The sequence below is a fragment of the Neolamprologus multifasciatus genome, chromosome 6 (genome assembly GCF_963576455.1).
Source record: "Neolamprologus multifasciatus chromosome 6, fNeoMul1.2, whole genome shotgun sequence".
Lineage (NCBI taxonomy): Eukaryota > Metazoa > Chordata > Actinopteri > Cichliformes > Cichlidae > Neolamprologus > Neolamprologus multifasciatus.
The window spans coordinates 7580108-7606960 of NC_140444.1; the positions used below are offsets into that span (position 1 = coordinate 7580108).

Below are 26853 nucleotides of genomic sequence, written 5' to 3' on the forward strand. Positions count from 1 at the left end.
TTTTTAAGGGGAAAAACTAAACCTATACTTGTTTTAGAGAAGAAGGAACAGATGTAGATTCAAAGGTCTAATGTGTGGTTTAAAAAAGAAAGACGGAAATATGACACAGAAGCACTGTCAGCTTCCCAAGAACCTTGGTTGTGAAGATCTGAAGTTACCCTTGACCTTCACTGGGTCTAAATCAATCTGAAGTAGAGTGGAAACAATTTAGGAAGTAAATGCACTGTACCACATAGGCTGCATAAATTCTACAGGAGGTGTAACACTCTCATCCCCACAAGTGAAAAGGCTCACACTGCTGAAAAAACACTCGCGCACAGACACTCGGATAGAGAAAATAAAGTGTATTTTTTCACTGCTCCAAAGTAGCTCACTCTTTGTCACACAGTGTACAGTATCTTTGTTTCACCCTATACAGACTGCTCAGAAACCAAGGAATGCAAGAATACACACAGAGAAATTAAACTGGCTCATTCTGCTGCACAATTATAATGAGTCTAGTTAAAAAGGTCAGTCTCTGCACACCAAAAATGGGACTGCTTAATTATAACCAGAAGAACAATAACGAAAATATAATCTTTGGACTGCCAATTTCCCCCCTCAGTGTTTGTTAGTACAACTCTACAGGTGGTTTTCAAATAAGCCTGTTCTTCTCTCCATTACCAGAACTTAACAGTTCACAATTCAGAAGGGTTCATAATGCCATTTTTTTTTAAAAATACGTACATATATGTCCACCTGCACATGACACTGTGTCGTGGGTGTGTTTTTAAAGGCCATTTATAGTGAGCGTTAACCATCAGAAGAAGGCAGGGTAGCAGGGTCTAATAGTCCAAAAGCGGAAGGCCTATGAAGTCCAGTGATAAAGTAAGCACGAGTCAGCAAAAAGTCTCCACACTTCTATAAATGCTGATCCCAGGTGAGAATTACCATTCAGTGTCTGGTGGGATAGAGTGAAGGATTAATGAGCACTGGTCCCAGTTATGTGTAAGCAAAGGCTTGTGGTAAAGGGGTAAGGAAGTTCACTGATTGGTTGGTGCATCCAACAGGGAGCCAGGGATTGTGGATATTTATAGGAGGTCACTCAGAGTCCCGTTGTACCTCAGAGGCATCGGCTCGACAGATAGGACAGGTCCTGTTAGCCTGGGAAAAAATTAAATAAGGAACCTAAATTATTAATGTACCAAATACAAACAGCACAGCAAATAAAGTGTGTAAATTTTCTGTTTACTGAAGTGATTTACAAGTCAGGAGAATTCAGGCTGCTAGATATAAACACGAGTGAGGCAATATCTTTTTGGAAGTTCAGTTGTCACAGTTATTTGCTGTGCCATGACTGCTCTGCCTGAGCTTCACAACCTCAGTGGAATTTATTACCGTTATCCTAATAAAAGAATGTCATCACTCACCTTAAGCCACTTGTCTACACACTTGGTGTGGAACTCATGATTACAGGGTAATACTCTGAGAAGCTGGCGTGACTCGAAGTCACACATGCACACCACACACCTGGAAGACAAATGTTAGGAGCTTTTTTTACACGTGGTCTTGGGCTAACATTTTAAATTGCGCAAACACCTGCAACTGCTCACAAAACGAAAGAAAATCCACGCAAAAAGGTACTCACAGTGTTTGCTCAGATTGATGGTTGTTGGGGTTGAACCTGTATGATGGAAGCTGTTCTATATCTGCTTTAGTTAGACCTCTGGGCTTGGCCTCTCCCAGACGCTCTGCGAGGTTCAACAGGGCCTGAAGATTTCGAAGATAAAGGACATGTTTACAAAAAAACAAAAAAACAGTCATCATATTAACTGTCGCTTGATTCTAGGATGCAGTATTTTCAAACAAAATGAAAAATGTGACAGCTCGACAGCAGTTTGTTCTACCTCGTAGTTCTCCACCTCTCCATCATCCACATCCAGTTCTAGACTGATAGCAGGGGCCACATTTGGAGGCATAGGAAGCACGGACCTGTGGTGGATGAAGAGCATGAAGAAGTTTAATACACTGCATTCATTACCATCCTGAGGTACACTCAGATCTCTTGCAAATTCAGCCATGTAGTTCCAACAGAACTTTTTTTAAGAAGGAACTTACAAGAAGTAAGGCAGGAAGCTGGGGTGGTACGGAGACGGGGGTACTGCCTGTTGAGAACGGTAACGCCGGCTTGTGAATCGCCGAGGCATAAAGTGAGGATAGGGCTAAGACACAGCAAAAGAGATGGAAAAAAAATGTATTACACTATGGTTAAAAATTTCATGTTACAAAAATCCTACATTGTAACATAAATGAACATCTGATTTGACAAATCTACTCACCACTGTAAAAAGCTCCTGTGACAGGGGGTCGTGGTGTGAAAGGAACTGGAGCGGTGTTGAAGGCGCCAGAGCAGAGGGCGGCTGGTGGTGATGGTGGTGATGGTGATGGTGGGCATAGCTGAAACCTCCACCCACTGAAAGCTGCTCTCCCAGAAGCTCAACCTCATTTTCAATCCTCTGTAAGGGCTGTGATTAAATGACGAAAGCATGCCAGGCGTTATGGTGGGTTAGACATTTTTTTCTCTCTCTTTGGAGATTTCAGCAAAATCACAAAACAGCATATTTTAATAACACAATTTATAACTGAAGGCTTGACAGTTTAATTAATATTAAAAGTTGTAACTCCAATGATTCAACTACTCTTAAAGAGACACATTAAGACATGTAACATGGAAAATCTTAATATTTGTAACTTGAAGAAAAAAATGTACACGTCTTGTAATGTGAATAACAAACAGAAAAGAACACCAATTTACTCTATAACTTCTCATCTGTAGCTAAATAAAATACTTAAACAAGGCGACCGTGGCTCAGGGGGTTGGGAAGCGTATCTGTAACCGGAAGGTTGCCGGTTCGATCCCCCGGGCTCTCTGTCCTGGTCGTTGTGACCTTGGGCAAGGCACTTTATCCTACTGCCTACTGGGGCCAATGGCGCGATATGGCAGCCTCGCTTCTGTCAGTCTGCCCCAGGGCAGCTGTGGCTGCAACCATAGCTTGCCTCCACCAGTGTGTGAATGTGAGAGTGAATGAATAATGGCATTGTAAAGCGCTTTGGGTGCCTTGAAAAACGCTATATAAATCCAATCCATTATCATTACTGGTCTAGTTTAGCAACATTTCTTGTATTCTACCTTTAGTATAACAAACAGCAACTTTGGGCAAATAACACACCTGTGTTTGACTAGCACTGACACTGTTTAAAGTCTTTATGAAACCGGATATAAGTCACTGCAAGTATTGCACACAGCGATATAGGTCATTGCCAGTAAAGCTGATCACGTACCGAACGCGGCTGTTGTGTCTGGAAAGGCAGGAACTGTCCGGGTGTGGGGAGGTGGGGCGGGTGGTGAGACATGTGAGGTGGAGGGTGAAGCAGGAACTGAGGATCACTGGATAGCAGTGAGGGAAAGGCATAGGGCACCGGCAAATGTTGCACTGAACATGCCTGTATCATCTGGAAGAGAGTGGAAGAGAAGAGAGAAATAAAATGTACTGTAATACTGTAATATGTAGTCTCACCACAAGGTGGCAGCAACAACTGAGAAAACGAACTAGTTTCCTCAAACAGGAAAGGTTTTGGCACACTTTTGTTGCTGACTTTAGTTTTCTTTTAAAGAAACTGCACAGTACAAAGTGTTTTATTTTTCAAATCAACAAAGAAACCCACACACTCCTACTAACTTTTACACTGTTTTATGCCTCTCACCGGGTGGTAGTGTTGTCCAGTGCTGAAGACCACGCTGCAGGCGGGGACCTGTTGTTGTGAGGAGCAGGTAGGTGGAAGATGCTGACTGCTACACAAAGGCGCTGTGAGACCGTGAGTAGGGACTGGGGTCACCGTGTAGGAGACAGGTACAGTGCCCTGCTGCAGCTGATGAGAAATCACACCAAAGTTGAAGTACAGCCTCTCTCTCTCTCTCACACACACACACACACACGCAGCTTTCTATCATTTTCCACAAAAAATAAAATATTTGCAGACCGACCTGTTCATGCAAATCCATAACCATGGCTCCTTGTTGCTGTTGCGTTGAATGATGCTGTTGCTGATGATGGTGGTGGTGATGGTGGTGAGTGGCCGGGTGCAGTAGTCGCGATGATAGGCTGGGGGGATGGAAAGCTCGGGGTTCCTCTGAACCTACCCCTCCACCCCCAGACGTGGGAGGCTGACCGTAGGCGCTGGGAGTGTGTGTTGGGTATGTCTGCGGAGTGGATGGATGGGGGTTGTGGTGGTAGTTTTCATCCTGGAGCTCGGATGGTGACAGACGAGATATGGGGCCTTGGGTGGGGGGGTGGTGATGAGGAGGCAGGTGGCGAGATGGTCTGGAGAGACGGCCACGCTGACGTCTTGCTGGTGGACTAAAAAAGGGAAGAATAGTGGAACAGTTAAAAAAAATAAATCAATAAATGACAATCTGGAAACTGCCACGTTACCTGCGTCTGTGCCGGGCTGGAGTTAGGCATCTCTCCTGGTGGTAGTGTGAGTGAGGATGAGACTGTCTCCGACTTTGGGGTCCTGATTCCCAGGGGCGGATGGGAGGAGAAGGGGTGGATGGTGGGGGTGCAGATGAGGTTAGCTGTTCCAAGACGGACTGACTGGACAGCCTCTGGCGCTTTGGACTGGGGCTTTCCTCACTCTGTAGAGGGAGGGGTGAAACACGGAGGAGGAAAGGGGAGAGGGGAGGAGAGGAGAGAGGGAATGGATATTGTGGTCAGTGACCCATGGAACTCATATCAAATAAATCAATTTCACCATGCTTTTCAGTCCCTCTAGCCTACAATCCATACCATCACATTAGACATTATGTTCCTTTGTGACTAACGGTACTTCCTGTATATTCCATGCGAGCTTACATACTTTGCATGCGTGCATCTGTGAAAGAAAGCATATTACACCACCAGCTCTCGAAGGCCTTGAGGGTTGAAAGTCACTTCCTCTTGGCGCGAGGAAATGCAAACAAAACAAGCACTCACAAGCCCATGTGCGAATTACGAGAACACTCCCTAAATTGGATAGCTTGACAAATTCTTTCTTGCGAAGTCAAAAAAGTCAACGATACATAGACAAAAACAGAGACATGGCTCAGTTTATTAGTCATCCAGGTTTAGACTGACTAATAAGTTATACACCGCTTCAATCCTACCAACTCATCTGTGAGTCACTTCACTTACTGTCAAACAGTGACTCGCACGCTTAGCACTTGGTGAGGCAAGAACACACACATATCCATGTGTCAGTTCTTAGTCACTCTTTTACGAGGACCTTTGCTGTGCTCTGAAGAACACATGGATTCTTTAAGAAACACCACACACACACATCCCCATAGTTACCCTCTCAATGCTCCCCCCCTTTCTACTTATTTGATCCCTGCTTCCAGCTCCCCTCTTCGTGGGAGAGACACGTTGTTAAAGTGTGATAAAAATGACTCAGCGGCTGTGACTTTTTAGCACACATACACACAGACACACACATACACAGCTCAGCAACCTTGAGAGCAGTGTGATAGCTAACAGGAAACAGCTGGAGAGCAGACTGCAGAAACTCACTCACACACACACACACACACAGTTATGGAAACGCCTGCAGACATGCGCAAATTCACATTCACACATGGGCAGCTGCCACCGTTTGAGTTCTACAGCCTATAAAGAACAATAGCTTCTGAAGTTCTTTAGAGGCAAAATGTGCTGTTCGAGAAAGAAAAAAAATGTTCAAAATGTATTCTGACTGCAGGCCCAAACAGAGTATACACTAATGGCTTGTCCATAATATTGAATGTGACCTGGGCTTGACATGTTTATGGGAAAGGCAAACAATAGCTACTATCAGGCAACAAGGATAACAAAAAAGTCATCTCCATATGTTTAACAGAAATGGTGATGCAGGCTGCAGTTTTGAACTTAAATAGTTTGACCATAAATACAAATACCTTTAAAAGACAACAGTTTATTGGGCAGCTCCCTTTCATTAATCAGAATGTTGCTGATTCGACTCCTAGTCTGCATTAGGGCTGCCACGATTAGTAGACTAGTCACGATTACCAAGATCGTCGACGACTAATTTAATAGTCGATGCGTCGTTTGAAGCTTTGTAAGATCACAAAAGACGCAGGAATAAGTAATAGGATTTACGCGTGTAATAACGGACTGAAACAGAAGATGGCAGCACTGCATGTACAAGGATGCCAGCTGCCGTTAAACCCCGAAGAAGAAGAAGCAGTGCCCGGTATCGTAGCTGTGTCCAAATTCAGGAACCGCATCCTCTTGTGCCCGCATTTGTAGGCCGATTACGTTACAGCGACACGACGAAGACTGTACAAATTTGAAGACTCCGACAAATGAGCCCTTAATTTCCCCAGATTTGTAGGGTGGGTCTGGGTGTATACTTCGTGGCCCAACCTATCCCAGAATTCATAGCACAGCCCAGCTCAGTTTCCAACAATGGCGGCAGCTAGTTAGTTTTAATATTACTCTTATTATACTTTCTGGGTCACAAAATAAACGTTTAACATATTTTCAGGCGAGAATGTAGCTGTGTAAACCTCAAATATCTGCTCAGTTTATCAAGACACCTCATATTTTCAAAATCGCTCCGACGTTTTCGGAGACATCTGTTACCCACCCGCTCGATAGCTAGGCTGGGTTCAAGGCTCACTAGGCCGGTGAGAACACCGGATTTCCAGCAAATCATTTTCAAACCCACCGCCGTCTTTTGCTACTCAGGTTAAACATGATATATAAGTCACTTACATAACTTAAAAATGTTATTGTTTGGCTTTTTTCAGTATTGTATTTGTTCCTGAGTAAATCGGTTTGGCTGAGATTAAAGTTATAGTTTTTACACAGCTGAATAAACGTCAAGCAGACAACTGAGTATCAGAAGTGTGAGACGCTCGAGAATATACTCCGGTGTCCCGTTATATTTTAGATAGCAAGGAGCAGACGGCTGAGTTTATTAAACTCCACCGAAACAATCTGCAAGTTTCATTAAAATTTAATAAACTATCATCTTGTCTTTATGTGTGTGTGAATGCATCTTCTATAATCAATAAGACTAGAAAAGCACCATTTAAATGCCAGTAAATGTTTATGAAATAGTGTGCAGGCGTGATTACAGTAAAGTAATCATGCCTGGTAAAGTTAGTTCTTTACCATCCCTAGTTACAACAGTGTTTACAACAGTGTTTACAACAGTGTTTCTGCCTTTCATCACTGGAGGGCTGGTCTGTACAGTAAAAGCTGTTTAGCAGCTAGAAGCCAGGCTAGAGTAAATTTGTGCACACCGTCATGTTCAAATGCAGTCAATTTAAATCACATGTAGATGGTAACCTGCGTAATCTCCCCATTAAGCATATTTGTTATTTAGAATAGTCATTTCTTGAATATTACATATTACATTAAATTTTCTATTCTGCCCAGCCCCAACACTAACTATGGCTTTCTTTAGTATTGCATGTACAATATTATATCAGCGGACTGGAAAGAAGGAAGGATATTTGATGAAAAAATATATAAATAAAAAATAGAAATACAGAAATGAGTGTGACTTTGGTATTTGAATCTGTCCAATCAAAGGGCTAAAGCAACGTGAGAGAATCAGGGCCCTTTGGATCCCAAATGAGTGAAAAAATGTGGATGGCAGTGAGGATTATACACAACAAGTTTGGGTGTGCCTCTTCAATTTTTTATATGTTATGTGACTCACCATACACCTTATCATTTGGGTCCAAGATAAACAGAATATAAGCAAGTCTGTTGTAACTTCTTTTGAAGCCATGTGATAGCTGAGCAAACCCTTTCCTGCCTTATCCCCTGATTAAAATTCATTCAGATCTCTATTTTTAAGGGTTTTCTTCAACAGGTAAGGAGGAATGAACCAAATATTTTGAAAAATAAATACATGAATAAAATGGACAAGGCGCATTGAGATGGCTTTTGCTTCAGTCTTGTTTTTGTATTCTTACTACTCTGTAAGCCGTTTTCTAGAACACATCTCGTATTCGGTGCTGTAATGAATTCAGTTTATCTTCAAAGTATGAAATTTTCTTTCGTCAAACAGGTGAACTCGAAACAAACTAAACAAATAAAAATATGAGCCTTGACATGACGAGAGGACTGAGACTTCAGTCACACAAATATGTTTTCATTTTAAAACAAATCTCTGTACATACTAGCAGTGTTTTAGAGTTTTACAAATAATCTCTTGTCTGTACTAACAAGGCTATTAGTACTTGTTTATTAGGCCTATTAAAATGACGACACACATGCATGCTGGACATGATTGTGACACTGTAAACAAGACAAAAGGGATTTTGGCTAGGGCTGGGCGATATGACCCAAAATTCATATCTCGATATTTTTTACCTGGACGGCGATATAAGATATATATCTCGATATATTTTTTTAAAGCCATAAAGTAAGAACAAAAAGAGAGTTCTTAGTCAAAGCTGTGTCCCAGATGTCACACAGGCACTTTTATTAACATAGAGCGTAGATGTACATAAAATTTACTCAAAAATAAATTATCAGCATTTATTAAATAATAATGCTCCATAAATAAAAGAAAACAATGTTGTTTTTGTGCATAACAAAAAGCTCACAATTGTGCAGTCAAAATGTAAACTAACAGACGCTGAGCATAATAACAAAGACAGATTTCACAGCTGCTCTGTTCCCAAGTTCTACTGCGTGACTGACAGCCTTGAGTTTGAAATCCTCGTCGTAACCATGTCTCTTAACAGGTGCCATTTATGGTCCTTATACACAGTAGGGTAATATTACGTTGAAGCACAGTACGTATCACTCCGCGAGGCTCCTCGGTAGCCGTAATGCTCTGACAATCCATCAACCGGTGCAGCACCGTAGCTTACCAAAGTCGTACTAAAACATTTTTTGATAGATTGCTGAGCGCTGTGTACCACATAAAATCAGTTCGCGGCCATCAAGCACAACCAGAATTCATACATAAGGCGCGCTGTCAGCTTTTGAGAAAATGAAAGGATTTTAGGCTGTGCAGCGCCTCTGGGCTGCATGGCGTTAGCGTGGTTAGCTCGTTAGCGTGGTTAGCTAGCTAACACATTGATGGCGTCCAGCCCCACACACGGGGCGATGCGCAGTAACTCGTTAACGGAGATTTGCCGTGTCCATCTTGTCTCTGCCTGCAGGTGAAGCGATGGGGGAGGAGGGGGAGTTGTGTTCAGTGAAGGAGAGGCGAGGCCGAGTAACGTTGTGTAAAGAGAAAAGTGGACGAAAGAGAGGCAAATTTGCGGCTCCACAAGTATAATTATAACGTAACATAGACTATATCGATATAAAGGATATTGTCACATCTTATATCTCGTATAAAAATATATCGATATTTTTTAAAAACTCGATATATCGCCCAGCTCTAATTTTGGCTTATAGAAAAAACTACAATGAACAAAAAGCAAAGGTACAAAAAGAAAGGACCTGAACCAAAGATGAAGAGTCGCAAAGCAAATATGACAATCTATTAAAGCAGTACCATAAGCATCATCAATCGCTACAGGAAGAAATGGCAATGGGGGGAAAAATGCCCACACAAGAAGGATGAAATGCCTAGCTATAATGTTTTGACACAATTTAATTAGCAAACATGGCTCAAACAGAAACATAAGTCTTTTCTGCCTGCTGTCCAGGCTAAAACATAATCCCAGACTGTTTTTGAAACTAAAATCTGTGTTTTTAAATTCTTTTTTAGGATGGACACTTGGCATATACGAAGTACACATCAACAAATTAAACTTATTCCCACTGCTTTGCTTTTGAAACACATTTTTAATCACATTTAAAAGTCAGCAGATTCTTTCGGGAGACTTGAACGCAACACAACATATGTTGAAGTTCAAGTTGGAATCGGAGTGAAACGGTGAAGACAGGTTATTTGTTATATAAGAAATGAAAAATAAGCTTTTCTCCATTTCCTTTTATCAAAACCAGCAGAAGATACTACAATACGCCCATTACGGCATTGGATGGAGGGCACTAGTGGTCCACCCCCACCCCACTCTGAGACACTAAGCTCCTCTCTTCCAACCCAACACCCCACAACCTCTCTACCAGCCTCGCCCCAACCCCAAAACCCTAGGGACATCTACTGTGCCCATTTTCATATCTAAGCCAGTCTCCTCTACTCACTCTCCCCACCCTTCCGAATAACCTCCTACCATCCCCCCTTTCCTTCCATCAGATAATCTAAACCCATCTACGATCGCCTCTTCATGTGCCCCCTGCTTTTTCCCTGTCTGCCTGCCCTGTCCAAGACCCTTGCTTAAAACATGAGGACAAAAAAGGTTCTTAGACAGGACAAACACACCTTAACAAATGCAGACTATTGCCCATTACTATGAAAGTTTGATGGCCTGTCTACCCACGTTAGAGGGAGGGGAGCACTGCCAGACAAAGGAGTGTGTGTGTGTGTTCGTCCCCTAAAGCAATGTGTTATAATGTGCCCTCATGTTCTAATTGAGTGCCCGAACTTGTGAACTTATACACAGACACACACATCTGGTCCAAAAACAAAAGCTGGAAAATATGAGAAGAAAACATTCTGACACAAACAAACAAACTGACACACTGTGACAAACTGTGAATCCATCTATGGCTCACACACCCTCCTATTCCAGCATCCACAGCATGTTCACAGACCAGAGTGGACAGACATCCTGAAGCAGAAGTGCAGACACACCCTTCCACATTCTCTTTCACCATGTCTACATTTGGGGTATGCAAGTATCCACTCTCACCCACATACACATAGCAACTCTGGCCAACAGCTGTTATGGCTTCACTGTCTTTGCTGAGAACCAAAATAAAAGCGAGGCCCAGGGACTGCATGAAAATACAAACCTAAAAAAAAATACAATAGAGACCGGGTTTCTCTTTCCTGCCATGAGAATCTGTTCACGAATTTGCACACTGAGCAAATATGGTCATTTGCTTTTACAGATTCATTAATATTTTGCAGACATGCTCCCACTAGCACTCAAACACTTCTCCCTCCCCCCACTTATTTTCTTTCCATCAACAAGATTTCAAAGCCCATTTTGTTTCCTCTGCCACTGTTCCTCCCTTCCTTCCCCTCCTTTCGCTTCTCTCACTCCAACCAAGTTCCACAGCTGGAGGTGAAATCATTAGCAATACCCCCTCCCTGTTTTTGGCCTCGCCTCTCTCCCTCCCCTCTTTTCCTCCAAGCCCTCTGCAACACCTTCCTCAGCATCCTGTCTCGCCTCTCCTCCTTTTTTACCCGTTTTCCACTTCATCTGTTAGCTTTTAACACACAACTTCACTTATGATGATGACTATCATTTACTCAAGCACACTTGTATACTGAAATATTATCAGTAGCACACACACAAACACACAAGGTTTTTGTTTTGTTTTTTAAACTGGTGACGCAAACATATAGTTTCTGAAACAAAAAGGATACGCACCCTTAACAGAAAAGGGAAACTGTTTTTAGTGAAAACACTGCAAATAACGGAAAGCGGCTAAATGCAATATCCAGTAATCCAGTAATCAGATTAATCTGCTGTAAACAACTGGACATCAGCTGGTTATTCGAAAGCATGGTATGGTATGCTTCATTACACAAAAGTAAACAACAAATACATGAAACAATGACAGCCTAACTAGTTGTAAAGAATAAACTTAAACAACAATCTGCAGTCCTCTCTCACAGATGTATAATGTGCATACAGTTATGTACCACCTCTTAACATACTTTGGCATTTATGAAATGTAAAGCAGAGACACTGCTGTTTGAGTTTCTCAAGGAGGCAATTGGAGGCAAATGTCTACACAAGAAGCCTCATTGCCTGCTGCTGAATACTAAACACCATCAAGCACTTCTCAGAGCAAAAGCTTCATCTCTGGGAGAGGGGTCATTAAACCCGTACATTTTAAAAGTTTTTCCATTTTGCAGAAATTCTGTGAAAACTTTAATAAATGTCTTTCTTACCTTATCGCTCTCCTCTCCATACGCATGGTCTGGGTGGCAGTGGTAGGACCCGCCAGAGGCTCCTGTACAAAGAAGGAAAGAACGTGTAAGGCTTGCTACAAACCTTTCGAAATGAGTAGTTTTTCCTTATTATACCACTTTCAAGTCCATTTGAAGGTCACAATTGATGCCCCTGCATGGTCACAACAAATGGAGGGCACTCAGACATCCTTACTAAGCCAACTCTACACTCCTACGACTCTTTTTCCCCACTCAGACCCTCTTGGATGCAAAAAAACTACAGCAAAAAGTCTTAAATTGCCCAGAAATCACCATCATCTGCGCTTGATAAGTTTAACAAATTTGTATTTGGACAACTATTATCATGCCAGGCTAAAAAGGTTCTCTATGTATTTCTCATCCAAAAATACAGAAGCAGCTCATTTCCCTAAAAATACAACGCAAATAGGCATCAGTTTTTTCTTATGTACACGGCCATGAAAGTTATTTTTTTCTGCGGTGTACTGTGTATCATTTTACAATATAAACTACAACATAAAAGGAATACCTTTTGGCGTTATTGACATTATAGCCATCATTGTTTGGAGACCTCTGTATTATCTCCATTTAATCCCTTTGTTGTTATTATTCTAACCCAATTTAAGACTTTATACACAGCAGCAAAAAACAATGACAACATGTTTGTTTGTGAGAACGCTTGCTGACCGTGTGTACGGCAAAAAAGTGACTGAAACACATATGGCATACTCTTGTCTCACATCAGAGGCAGTAGATGTAGGCACACATGCAAAAACACACACACACACAAAATAAACACAGTAATCCTGGATTAGAGAAGCTTTCTGATGATACCGCCGCTTCCATCACAGCTAAGACTTTTACTCTTTTGTTTTTCAACAATCCTTTCATCTTTTTATTGTCTTTCCTATTTATTCTGCCTTTTATTTTTCCTTTGTCGTGGGGACGTCTCTCGTCTGAGACGTCCTCACCACAGATGGTGGCAGTGGTATGCACACCAAGGGTAAGCACTCCCAAGGGCACTCCAGACAAGACTACCTTTTCAATAAAAATGAACGAATCAAAAGTAAAAAGAAATAGATGCACAAAAAAAAAAAAAAAATATTACAAAGGTGTTTAAAAAGAGAATTTTTCACCTATCGGCTGTTTGTTTGTGGGATTTTTCCTGCTTACAGCCAGCCTCTTTGAAGAGAAGCTATGACTGACAACAAAGGGGGGGAAGAGACAGAAAGAGGCAGAGTGAGGTTTTCACAACTGAATTCCTCAGTCCTTAAAAAGCATTTCCTTTCATACTTCAATCCCTAGAGCAGGACAAATAAATGGATTGAAAAGGTTGAAGTAAGTAAAGCTTATATTAGTGTAGTGAAAACCAGGCTAAAAGGCTATTTCCACTGAGATGATTTGGGACGGAATACTGGTGAAGTATTCAGGGAGCTCGCCGGCTGCACAGCGGCTCGTCTCTGCAACACTCATTCACTGATCACAATAGGCAAAAATCCAGCTCCCTCCCTGAATGTGGTCTCACTTGCACATTGTCACAATCCTGTAAATTGACTCAGAAACGAGTCATTCAGTTAGAGTCACTCTATAGAGCACAACACACAAGCTACAGAGCAGGTTTAAAATGTTGCAGTAACATCGTGTTCACTGTTGGACTAACAGACTGTGCACAATCTTGGTTCTGCTGTTAGGGCACCGAGAAAAGCCGAATGGTGGGATTTGCAGTATGAATTACAATGTGCGAGGAAATGGCAAATTCTTCGACAATATCTAGGACGTTTTAGACAGTACAAAATGGATTTTATGGACACTGAACTACTGTACGAAGGACTTTGTCACATGAACCTTCATTGGCAAGCCACGGACTCTGCAAATGATGTGACCTTCTTGAATCACCTTCTCCGTGTCTTCAGTCATTTTTGCAAATCCAATGCAGTCCTCAACTTTTCTTGACATGTGAGGAAGCAGTGGGGTCAAACGTTAAACTGTCTTTGCCCCACCAAGTAAAAAGTCTATGACAAAGAAATGGGTAATATAATCAGCTGCTACTCCAGTAAGTTTCCCATTATGGGGCGACCGTGGCTCAGGGGGTTGGGAATCGCATCTGTAACCGGAAGGTCGCCGGTTCGATCCCTGGGCTCTCTGTCCTGGTTGTTGTGTCCTTGGGCAAGACACTGGTGTTGGCCGATGGCGTGATACGGCAGCCTCGCTTCTGTCAGCTGTGGCTACAACTGTAGCTGCCTCCACCAGTGTATGAATGTAAGAGTGAGTGAATAGTGGTATTGTAAAGCACTTTGGGTGCCTTGAAAAGCGCTATTCAGCGCTAAGTCCAATTTTACTGTTTTGGACTACAGTTGGTGATGGTTAGTCTTATTCTGCTGTGGAGACTTCAATGAGATTGTTGCACAGCAGCACATGAACCAGTTCTTCACCTGGTTTGAGTGGCCCTCCCAGCTCACAGCAATTTTCCAGGGTAAAACAGCACCAGTCCAAGATAGCAGAGTTGGTAGTCAGTTGGTGTCAATGAGCATCTTTGGAGAATAATAATATCATGGACTAAAACAAAAGCAGTCTGGCCAATGAAGCAGTCAGTGTACAAATACAAGATGGGAAGGGTTAGCTGGAAAAACAGCTAACCTGGTTAAAAGCATAATGAACCCGTATTTGTGAAGTAACATTTACATACATGTGGGAAAACAGCAATAGGCTGCAAAGTTTTCTAAACTTAACTTTCAGGTGATTTTGTGTTTAAAACTGAATTTTGCATAGCTATCTGAACAAGAGGAAGTCGAACACAGTAAGATATATAGTTGCTAGAATAATAAGGTCAACAGACTACATCGTGATGGAGAATTGGGTTTTTTTGACAATTAAATGTCTGCCGTGTGAAGCAGATGATATGAAAAACTATGACTTATAATACTAAAGACACAAAGTACTGCTTTAGAGCACCACAATTCATCTCTTTTCTCTTTGAAAGTCACAAAACAAAGTTTTGAAAAAACTTTTTAAAAAATGAACTGAGTGTGCAGTAACCATTTCCTGCTGTGTGAATCTAAATGAAGGACAAATGATTGCAAGCAATGCCAGCTTAAGTAACTATGTGGAGAATGAATAGTTTACAGGCCCCGCCTTCCCCGTGGCTGCAGAAAATTGCCATCGACTTTAGTTGTTTGTTTCACGAAACCAGCACAACAATGTTGGCAGGAGAGGGTGAAGAAGGAGAGAGAACGAGAGAGAGAGAGAAGTGTGGGTGACAAGAAGAGGGCAAAAGGGAGGTGCAGAAGAAGAGGACAGGGCTGGAAACATGCATGAAAAGGTGAGACCACTGAGGAGGAAAGGGAGACAGGAAGAGACACGGAGTGGAAGAAAAACGAGTGGAGGGAGAGAGAGAAAGAGAGAAGAGCCAGAGAGAGGGAACAGGGTGGGGGTTGTGGCTTCCCCTCTTGACTGCTATTGATTTTCTGTAAGCCTCAGAGTGCATCAGCTATTTCTATCCATTTCCTTCACCTCTCCCTCCCCTTCTCATCCCTCCCTCCCCCCCCCCCTGCACTCAGCTCAGACACCCTCCTTACACATCCTCCTCCTCCTCACACTCTCCATCACTTCATCACCATCCCTCCCAGCCACCGATCTATTTCCCTATCTGCCGGCCTGTCTCCCTCCCATATATTCCTGAAGCTTTATCGCACGGCACCCACATTTCCTTTTCTCGCCCTATCGCACCATCTCTATCCATGATCTCCATCAGCCTCTCTCTTACCGTCTATCTTTATTCAACTACATCTTCCCGTTTCATGTCCAAATGGAAAAACACAGGAGAGAGTGGGTGAACAGAAATGATAGATGAAAGGATAGATGATAGATAAGCAAAAGGTTCACTTAACAAATCACCAGCTCAACAGTAACAACCAGCCACAGAAGGCTTGCTGCAGAACTTGTATCCATTTACATAGCATTCACAGAAAGTAAGCAAAACTGAACATATGTATATCACACACACGCGCGCATATACACACCTCTCACATCACCCCGCCTCCTGAACACATGTCAGAGCACACTTCACACCCTAGCGCAAAGCAGTCAAGTAACAAGCTGATATCCAAGCTTAAAATAGGCGGGCATGTAACGCTTGCCCAACCATTACCTGCTTCACACGCGCTTCATGGCAAAAGAGCGTGTGCACGTATAGAAATGGGACTGATTCTACCGTTCTCCCACTTCATTGTCCTCCTACATTTCCTTCCTCATTATCTTTCTCATTATCTTTTTTTGTGTGTTCTGCTGCAGTCCTTGAGGTTGCTCCTCCATCCTGCATTTCTTCTCAAGCCTGAAAATTTACATCCCACAGTCTGCAAGCGTGTGCAGGTGGTTGCACATAACATACTTGAGTGCGAACTTGTTGTGAATATGGGCAACAGTGAGTAACTCACACGTCTATGTTCTTTTTTGAAACCTCATCTCTGCATGCCTACATCGGAATATTATGTCGTGTATGTATAATAAATAGTGTTTGCTGAAGCATCGTTCAATGTTTTTGGATTTAAACTTTTGCCATGGTGAAGTTTGCATGCGTGTGTGTGTGTGTATATTTGTTTTACCAAAAGTCCCAAGTAGCCACAAAAAAAACCCCAAAACAAAAAAGTTTAGAAGCATGTTTCTTTCAAATTAAGAGTCACTGAGCTCAAATATTAATGTAATCCATTCAAAAATCAACATTGTTTATTCATATTTATTGCATACAGATGTACAGGTTAACACACAGATATTTTTTTGCATTGTTTAATTAAAGGGGAAGTTTCTCCATGCTCACCTTAAATAGTAAGTGACTGATTTCATGGCAGCTACTTTCTAAACCAGTACATTGCTAGTAAACATAGTTCCTGTCAAAGGCAAGTCTGGTATTTTTGTGAGTATGCCTGTCCCAGTACTGTCTACGTGAGCTCAAATACAGGCTAAGTTTAAACATGAGCACAGTCCAAGAAATGGCCTATGGCTTCTTCCGACATGACAAAATGTTTAAAACTGGATGTGTAAATGTATAAAGTACATTCTTTATGACGAGGCTGGTATTGTTTTGACCTTATGCATTTTTCAACATAATGGCAAAATGTGGATCTGCAGACACACAGAAACTTTACTGTGCTCTGCCATTTGGGTATCTTAACACCCACTTAAATATACTTTGCAACTGTCTTTCATTTCATTATACTACAATACAGGTCAGACTCAAACCCAAGCCACTGAACTCCATGCGGCATGTGGTCGCCTGCTCACCTACTGAGCTAAAGTGGTGCTCCACTACTACACTTTTTTTTTCTTTTTTGTTAAATCCGTCTCCCTGAACTATTACATCCATTAATTTTCTTGCTCTTGCTTTTAAAAGTTTTCTGCTAACCAACTAGCACCAATACTCCCTGTACTCATACCAGCTGGCCCCGTGTCCCTTGTTCTTCTAAACAGAGCCCGCACGACTCTGAGTACTGGTTCAGGAGCCATAATGTCGCTATAACCGCATCTACAGAACAGAGGACAGTACTACCGCCAGCAGGTTCAATCCAGTGGAGTTGAGAGTCCATTCGCAGGGTACGAGACTCACTGGAAATTAACCTGGTCACACCGCTCCAGTATGCTGCTCTTCTATTATGTATTTGTGACACAAAAAATTTCAAAATTAAAATATTTGCAGAGGAGTTTTATTTCATAATTAATTTAAGAAAGCACGTGCGTTAGAAATAGTGGTCTAAGAAGTCAATAGCGTTGCGGCTGATATGAAGCTGGTCTCTAGCTCGACTGTGACGTCATCCTGTCTGTATGCACATGTTTCTAACAGTCCCATTCCTGCTCCCAGCCCACCCAGGCAGCAAGTAAATAAGGCGTGTGCACTGACGCACCAAGTCAGTCAAGTTCATAAAAATACAAAATGCACAACGCGAACCGCTCTTTCACACTCGTTTTCTTTTCTCACTCTACCTTCTGTCTTCAGTCTTCCTCTCCACATTCCCCTCAGTGAAAGACAGAAGCCATCTGAGCAACAGCATTAAGACAAGGAAAGTAATGGGCAGAAAAGGAGAGTGCTAACTGTCTTAATTCTCTACTTTCCATCATAAATTTTGACACTAGTGCCACAAAGTGAGCTCTCAACTATTTGAACTACATTCTGAGGAGCCCATTGGAAATAGCTACTAATAAAATGTGCTTGCTCTCTGTCTTTGGGGCAACTAACACATCATTTATAAGCCAGGATCAAGAGTGTACCCTGGCTCTCTACTTATTAGAGCTGGGATCTGCTCCAATCCCTAACTTAAGTGAAACTAAGCCTCCTGGACATCTTTTATCTCAAATGAAAAGAAAAAAGTGGAATATTATTTCATAAGCTGGAAGGTATAAATCTCACAGCCCCCCCAAAAACTTGCAACTAGATACTGAGTAAATAAATAAGTAAATGAAATTAGCTTCGCATTCTGACCAATAAAACACCCTAAGTGCAATTAAAATATATATATATTTATACCAAAAACAAAACCCAATTTCCCAGTTTTTTTAAGGTTTTTTTTTCACCCCTGAGAGCTTGAGAGGTGGCAGGAAAGGGTATGAAAACAAACACAGACAGAAGCTTATAGTTCACTGAAATATCTTAATGACTCTTCTCTACCATCCCTACAGCGTGTTCCACCTCTCTGCTGCCCATCTGTATGCACAGTATGTTTAAACAGTTCCTGTTTGCCAAAATACAGCTCCATGAAGCGCTGAATTTTCAATGGATGTAGCCTTTTAGCCATATGTTGGCAAAATGATGAATGTTTGAAAAACACTCCACATATGTGTGGACAGCAGAGAAGTGGATTATCCTGCACATGAGGTTTGGGGGTGGGAAGGGTTTTCTTACAGTTACACTTTACAAAACATCCAAAAGAAACTTACTACTTCAATCTACAACTATGCAGATTAAAATATTCAGTTCATGTAAATGAGCAGTCTTGGTTAAAGCAGTGAAAACAAAGACAAACAGAGGTGGAAAGGGAGAAGGACACATTGAGGGGTAGTGTTGAAATGATCAACAAAGATAAGGATGCTCAACTGTTGAGGCACAGAATTGCAACAGAAGCTATTTGAGATTAAAAAGAAATTTCCAAAGGCAAGAATAAGAAAATATAAATCACGAAGTTGTATTACACCCAAATTTCCCCTTGTAGGACAATTAAAGGATTATTCTATTCTATTCTGTATGAAGTTGGTTGGGTTTATACTTGTGCTAAAGGTTAATGGTGGCCCTATCATAGTACTTAAAAAGTACAACTTGACATAATATGTCATTTCCCAGCAGCTTACTGAGAAAGGGTTACATGAGCAGGAAAAGAATTTTACAAAAGAGGATATTTCTTGCAACAAAAGGGGAAACACAGGCTTGCAGCCATGAAATAACAAAAAGGTACATCCAGTGGACATATGCAATTAAACTGAAAGTAACCGAAGGCCAACATGCAAACACCAGGAGCAACGTATGCCTCCCTCCCATCCTCCTCCTTAATTCACTCACCATCCATTCCTTTCTGACACATACCTTTACCCACATTCCCAAAGTTAGTGCTTGTCTTGACTTCAGTCAACTGTTCTGGCCTCTTCATGCCTCCAACACGTTTTCAGTATCCACACCTCCTCTCAGGTTGCACACTCAACTGCTTTGTGCAAGAAAGACATGCTTCCTGTCTATGCTTTGCTTATGACCGCACCCCTGACGTGCTACGTTTCTTCAACAGCCCTCTTCCTTATATTTGTTCACATCTTCCTTTTGTTATCACTGCCTGGTCTCAGCCTAATCATCTTCCCGTTCCTCATCCCCTGCCTGCAACTGACCTTCCTAAAACTCGTTCACTGTACTTGCTTAATGCAGTCCTATGACTACAAATTCCCACCACTGACTTGTTTTTTAACCCGCTATTGCAGTTTTTGCTCACTCATTGGCTTCCTTCTTCTCTCCTCATACTGACCTTTCTTCAGGAGTCAAGTGACCCTTTGGCATTCTCTCTTACACTTAGTCTCAGAAGCACCTTTTTCCCAAACCAGATCAGAGTCCTTTCCCTTAGATTCTGAGCTAATTTAAGGTCACTTTCCCCTATTCCAAGGATCCTCTCTTGCTGACCAAAGTGACTGCTTTGTTGTTTATTTGGAGTGACAGAGTAGCAGGGAACCCCTGCTACTTGGTCAATCCAAGTGAAAGAGTTTCTCTTCAAACTAGAGGGGGTTGCCTGGGCGACAAGACAAAGGAAAGCAAAAAAACAGAGTGCATGTTTCCACTTCTGTTACAGACAGAAGGATGGAGAGGACAGGAGTGGAGTGGAGGGGTAGAGGTAGAGTGGCAGGATTGTCCGCCTCTCTGCTGCTTTGGGCAATCCATTAAAACGATCCCTCCATTAGACAAATGTGAAGGAGGAAGCCAAAGAAAATGGACCGGAGGGGTACAGAAAGGGTTGACTGATTCAGACGGGAGGGAGAAGTGAATGTGAGTAACAGGACAGACTGTGACAGAGGTGGGTCGCAATCAGGGTAAGATATCAGCTGCTACAAAGGATGTTTTTATCAACTCGGACCAATTGGCAGCAGTCTTAAGCATTTTGAGAGCTTTTCTGTGCTTCTCTTTTGCAACCTCAAGTCTTAGTTTTGCAGACATCAGCTCTCTTAAGTCTGAAAACATAATGATTTCCTAAAAAGTCACGTGAACTTTATGACAGATAAAAAAAAGAGGAAAATACCCTTTGCACTATATACAATATGAAACAAGTATGAAAGAACAACACACAAAGAGGAAAATGGGAGCAAAATAATTACAACGGGGGACTAGGAGAGTAGAGGAGATGAGTGGAGAAAAGGGGAAAGGAGAGGAGAGTAGGGAGGGGACTGAAGAGTACAGGATATCATTATCTTTCATGTCCAACGCAGGTGACTAGCAGTGGGAGAATGGATTAAGTATCCCTCCTCTCTCCCAGCAAGCAAATCCCATTCTGAGAATGGAAAGAGGGTTTAATAAGAGGTGTGTAGTGGTGGGAAAGGTCCAGCTAGCCAGCTGCTTTACTCTTGTAGGAGTATGTTTAACTATAAAAGTACACCCCCACCCCACCCCCTGCTTCCTGCTGTTAACAATGTAAACAGCACTCAATTAAAAATGCATAGAAATAAAACAATAACTTACATTATATTTAAACTGCAGTATCTACTAAATGAAAGAAACTTTTATATGTGTGCATTTGTTCTACTGTTAGACTCATCATCTACCTACGCAAATGCAGGAGAGAGTAAAGTACAAACACAAATGTGTACATCCACCTGTAGCCTTTCTGAGTATCTGTTCTTTTGTGGGTGTCAGGTTGTGTTGAAATTTGTCTGAACAATAAGTTGGTAAATTTATAGAATTTCTACCCAGGTCCTCCTCCTCTAAATCAAAATCAATTTGAATGGAAATACAATAAAGTCATTCCATTCATTGATTTGAGCTATCCATTTCACAGCGAAGCTACTATGATAGAGTACAGGCAGCAAGTCTCAGTGGGTCGATAAACACTGAAGATAACTAGAAGCAGTTTGGTGAGACACTGTGACTTGGCAAACTAGTCTATATTTTTATTCTTATAAAAATAACCCTAACCCTAACCCTATTAATTTGTCTTGGTTCTTCGTTCCTTCCTAAGAACAACATACAGAGACATAACTTGATTTCCTTGGAACTCAACACAAAGGTATACAAGTAGCACACACACTGCTTCGACAACCTAATGACTGAGTGTTCAAAAGAGGCCTCTCTTTGTTTATGTGGGTTCAGCTGTGTTCTTGCTCTCAGTCTTCCAAACAGGTAAATCCAGTCTCTCTAAAGACCTGCTCAGTTTTTTGTGTACACAGATATGCAAACACCTACTGTTTAAAATCTAACAGGTTTTTGTTTTGTTTTTTAAAGTCATCATCATCTTCATCATTATTACTCTTATATATGCAACTCAAGCCATGGACTTCAATAGTTTCATTTCACTGTGTATCTCGATGGTGTACCCAAGTGAGGACGTATTTCGAAGAGGTGAGCAGAAGTAAGTACCTCCACAAAAAAAAAAAAAAAAAAAAAAACTAGGCCGTCTGTCATATATGAGTTGCTTAGTGAGAGAAATGACTGCAGTCTTAGACATATCCCAAGAGGTAGAATCGGTATGACTAATTTGTCTGCTGTAATGAGACCAAACCTAAACCCTGCTTTTCCCAGAGTCCTTACATTTTAATGTCAATGACTCAAACTAATTTGCAAAATAAAATATGTATAAAACAAAAGTTCCACTACATAATGTCACTGTATAAAAAGGGGATTTTGTTTTAGAATGTTACAATGTTTCTTTAAAATAACAATAATAATAATAATAATAAAAACTAGAGCTGGGCGATATATCGAGTTTTTAAAAAATATCGATATATTTTTATATGAGATATAAGATGTGACAATATCCTTTATATCGATATAGTCTATGTTACGTTATAACTATACTTGTGGAGCCGCAAGTTTGCCTCTCTTTCGTCCACTTTTGTCTTTACGCAACATTACTCGGCCTCGCCTCTCCTTCACTGAACACAACTCCCCCTCCTCCCCCATCGCTTCACCTGCAGGAAGCGACAAGATGGACATGGCAAATCTCCGTTAACGAGTTACTGCGCATCGCCCCGTGCGTGGGGCTGGACGCCGTCAACGTGTTAGCTAGCTAACCACGCTAACGAGCTAACCACGCTAACGCCATGCAGCCCAGAGGCGCTGCACAGCCTAAAATCCTTTCATTTTCTCAAAAGTTGACAGCGCGCCTTATGTATGAATTCTGGTTGTGCTTGATGGCCGCGAACCGATTTTATGTGGTACACAGCGCTCAGCAATCTGTCAAAAAATGTTTTAATACGACTTTGGTAAGCTACGGTGCTGCACCGGTTGATGGATTGTCAGAGCATTACGGTGACCGAGGAGCCTCGCGGAGTGATACGTACTGTGCTTCAACGTAATATTACCCTACTGTGTATAAGGACCATAAATGGCACCTGTTAAGAGACGTGGTTACGAAGAGGATTTCAAACTCAATGCTGTCAGTCACACAGTAGAAGTTGGGAACAGAGCAGCTGTGAAATCTGTCTTTGTTACTATGCTCAGCGTCTGTTAGTTTACATTTTGACTGCACAATTGTGAGCTTTTTGTTATGCACAAAAACAACATTGTTTTCTTTTATTTATGCAACATTATTATTTAATAAATGCTCATAATTTATTTTTGAGTAAATTTTATGTACATCTATGCTCTATGTTAATAAAAGTGCCTGTGTGACATCTGGGACACAGCTTTGACTAAGAACTCTCTTTTTGTTCTTACTTCATGGCTTAAAAAATATCGAGATATATATCTTATATCGCCGTCCAGGTAAAAAATATCGAGATATGAATTTTGGGTCATATCGCCCAGCCCTAATAAAAACTAGTAAAATGTTTCCACAACACCCGTGGATACTACCAACTGCAGAAGCATTTTCAAACCTGCGAAGCCAGTTAGGTGTGCTATTAGCTTTAGTGAAAGGAAAACTTTCCCATAGCCTCAGTGAATGTGAAACTCTAGCTGTGCTGCTTCTATGTTATGAAGTTCACAACACTGCACTCACTGTGTTGTGTGAGAGTGCCCTCACATGTATTTAACACCCAACACCAGTCCGCACATACTCTAACCAAGTTTGCTTTGCAATGGAGCAAAAACGTCACAGCAGAGGTTACCCAGGTAGCTGTGAATAAAAAAAATTAAAAAGAAAAGAACATTTGAAACAGAAAACAACCTCAGACGGAAACCAAATATCTGTTAAAAAAGAGGCCATGGCTAAGATTGTTTACCACTTTGGTCAGCTGATTCTCTGTCATAGGCACTTTTTTGTATGTGTATGTGCATTTACAACAGTAAATGCTGACTAAATATTGATCTATTCAATATCATAATATATGAGTAATATATGAGGATATTTTAACTCTTGTTCACAACTTCACACTACAGTCCAACAAGTTGGGTTATCTAGCTACAATTTTCGCTCCAAGAAGCTTTGAAAAAGAACAGTTTAGTTTAGTCAAAGGTTTTGCCTGTACACATTATAAGGCTTGTTACCTAGCTACATCAATATTTGTGTAATTGACTAAAAGTAGACATGCCACAGTGCCTAAAGAAATGCAGTCTGGTTAACTAACTATGCACAGCAGTTCAACTGGCTTGAGGCTACCCCAGTCCACAGCACAGGCTGCTGTTTTTCATTTGCCTACTGTATGTGCTAACTGTGTATCACATCCACACTATAGCTAAGTGGCAAGAGCATAAAACACCCCATCTAATTAAAATACATCAAATGTGTTCACACATGCACAGACACTACAGTCATGCCAAGCCCAGGGCAGTCCCCTCCCTCTCTCTGTTAGCTTCTAAAGAAAGGTATTAGAACACCTCCGCTTATGTCCCTTCAACTCCCATACAGTGTGAAATTAAAAGTCTGAGTGGAGGTGTGACTCGCCTTTCTTTCTTGTTCTAAATCTACACAACCACATACACGTCCAGTGACGATGACAAGTGGAGACGTTTACCTGCTGATGGGATGCGGTGCGCTCCGGGAACAGAAGACAGCCTCTGAATGCCGGGAGAGGCGTTACTTCCTGGGGCTCGCTGCTGGTTCTCCGAGTGGATACTGTGAGTTCCAAGTGGTGCGCAAGCGGCACCGTTCTGCTGCTGTGGATGTAGTTGCTGCTGCTGCTGCTGCTGATGGTGGTGGTGGAGATGGTGGTGGTGGTTAGATACCATAACTGCGCTGCCGGTCATTCCATTGCCATTTCCAACACCGCACGACTGATAATATCCAGACCGTGAGCGAGATCGAGTCCTTGGAGGTTCCATGGTCATTTGGTGGGGGTGAAGGGGGTGGAAAAGAAAAGAGGAGGACGCTTCTGGGGACTGCGGCGGAGAGCCGTTGGTAGATCCGGGCTGTACAAAGCCCCTCGCGCCGCTCTGGCTGTAACTATAGCCCCCGAGTCCTCTGCCCCCCTCCGCGCCCCCGTACTCTATTCGCTCCGCAGACTCTGTCGCCCCCGCCTCGTCGAATAAATCAGCCCCTTTAGGGACAGGCTCCGGGGTGGAGGGCAGCCGGGGGCAAACTCGAGGCTCCTGAGTCGTTGGCTGTCCAGCGGCTGCGATTGGCATTTCCTTTCGGGGGATTTCCTTCGTTTCTTTTCCTTTTTTTGTTCCCTGCGTTTTCCTCTCGTTCCCCTCACCGAAGCAGCTTTTACACACTGTTAAAATGACAAATTAAATGAGTTAGGAAGAGTTAAATCGAGTTGTGAGGTACTCTGTTAACACTGTACATCACAACATTCACCAAGCTGGACTACCTACACAAACAAGTCAAAGCCATCAGTTTCTTTTGACATGCACGTGTGTTGTAATTTTGAGTTAACTCGTAGTTTGGTACTAAAACTTTGCTATTTCATAAACTGGTTCATCAGCTTACATTGTGAATATTTAAGTTTTCACTCAATTATACTGTTTGGGAATTAAAAAAAAAACAATCTACATGAATGTGACAGGGATACGATTCCTCTCCCGGCTCACCAGCAGCTTTAACTTCACAACAGCAACGACCACGGCTCGCTAGCTGACGGGAAGCTAGCGTTTGGGGGCGATGCTAACATTAGTGCGCATAGCACGCTGTGGTAAAGGCGTTATGATGCTTCTTCTAACTATATAACTACAGTGTTACCACACCAGCTCGCTTTCTCGGAATCCCAATTATCCTCGAACCGACTTTAAAACAACTTTCGCCACTTTAACCCACATTTAAACTTGTTTAGCCAGTCTGCGTAATGTCGTTCGCTAGCTTGTCAAGCCATACCAACCCCTCCTCCTCTACCCACCAACACAGAGAAAAATCCCATAGCTAGCCACCCACGCCTCGAAGCGCTTTAAAATATTTGGTTAATAGTAAGAAAACAAAACGGTGTTGTGTATAAACTTATTCGGGTGATTTCGCTGCGTTGGGATGAGCCGGTAGAGCTTTCCCGGTTGTATGGAAGCAAACAGCAAAGCGCAGAGAGAAACATTAAAAGTGGCCGGTCTAAAATTACAAAGAAAGAACCATGGCTAAAATTAACAGGATCTTAAGGAATGACCCCGCCTCTGTGTCTAACGCTGAAACCGGGTCTATTTCCCCTGATCTGAGTATTTTTTTAACAACTTACCTTCAACGCGCTCTCCCCGACTGTACTCCCAACTCGGATCTGTCGATAATATTGCGAGCCCTGTCTGTGAGAGTGTATGAACGCGAGTGTGCGAGCCCAGTGTTCGCTCGGTGTCAGCGTGAAATGTGACAGACCGTCAACGCTCAAGTCGGATTTCACCAGACCGGATCAATCGACGACAGAAAACAGAGTGCATTTGTAGTTGCTTCCCCCAGACACAATGCTGGTTAAGTCACCGATGGCAAAAAACACAGACAAATGACTAAAACTGTTAATGTTAGTTTGTTTTTATAAATACAGTTTTTAAAATCCGGACTTTACCGGTGAAACGAACCGGTTTAAGCTCGGCAATCTATTAGTAGGGCTGTTAAATCAGAAGCCGTGGATAGCAGAGAGGCAGACTAAAAGGGGCTTTAAATTATTTATTTACAAATACCAAGCCTACCCATTGCAGCTGTTTCCTTTGGAGTCGAAAGTTCGCTTTAAAAATAAGTATTTGCTGTGTTTGCAGAAGTTACTTGAGCTACAAAATTACAGTAGCGAGAAAAAAAA

General features: G+C 42.1%; 1 protein-coding gene across 1 annotated transcript; it reads right to left on the reverse strand.

Moving 5' to 3' along the window:
- On the reverse strand, positions 1–26445 carry rnf38 (ring finger protein 38). The gene is made up of 13 exons (XM_085162933.1): positions 26302–26445; positions 24658–25356; positions 12019–12080; positions 4473–4675; positions 4025–4397; positions 3745–3909; positions 3322–3492; positions 2319–2504; positions 2098–2201; positions 1887–1971; positions 1628–1749; positions 1410–1509; positions 1–1143 (listed from the first exon to the last, which is right to left on the reverse strand). The coding sequence occupies exons 2-13, from the start codon at positions 25265–25267 to the stop codon at positions 1081–1083; spliced, it is 2244 nt and encodes a 747-aa protein (XP_085019059.1). The 5' UTR covers positions 25268–25356; positions 26302–26445; the 3' UTR covers positions 1–1080.
- Between the last annotated feature and the right edge of the window lie 408 nt (positions 26446–26853).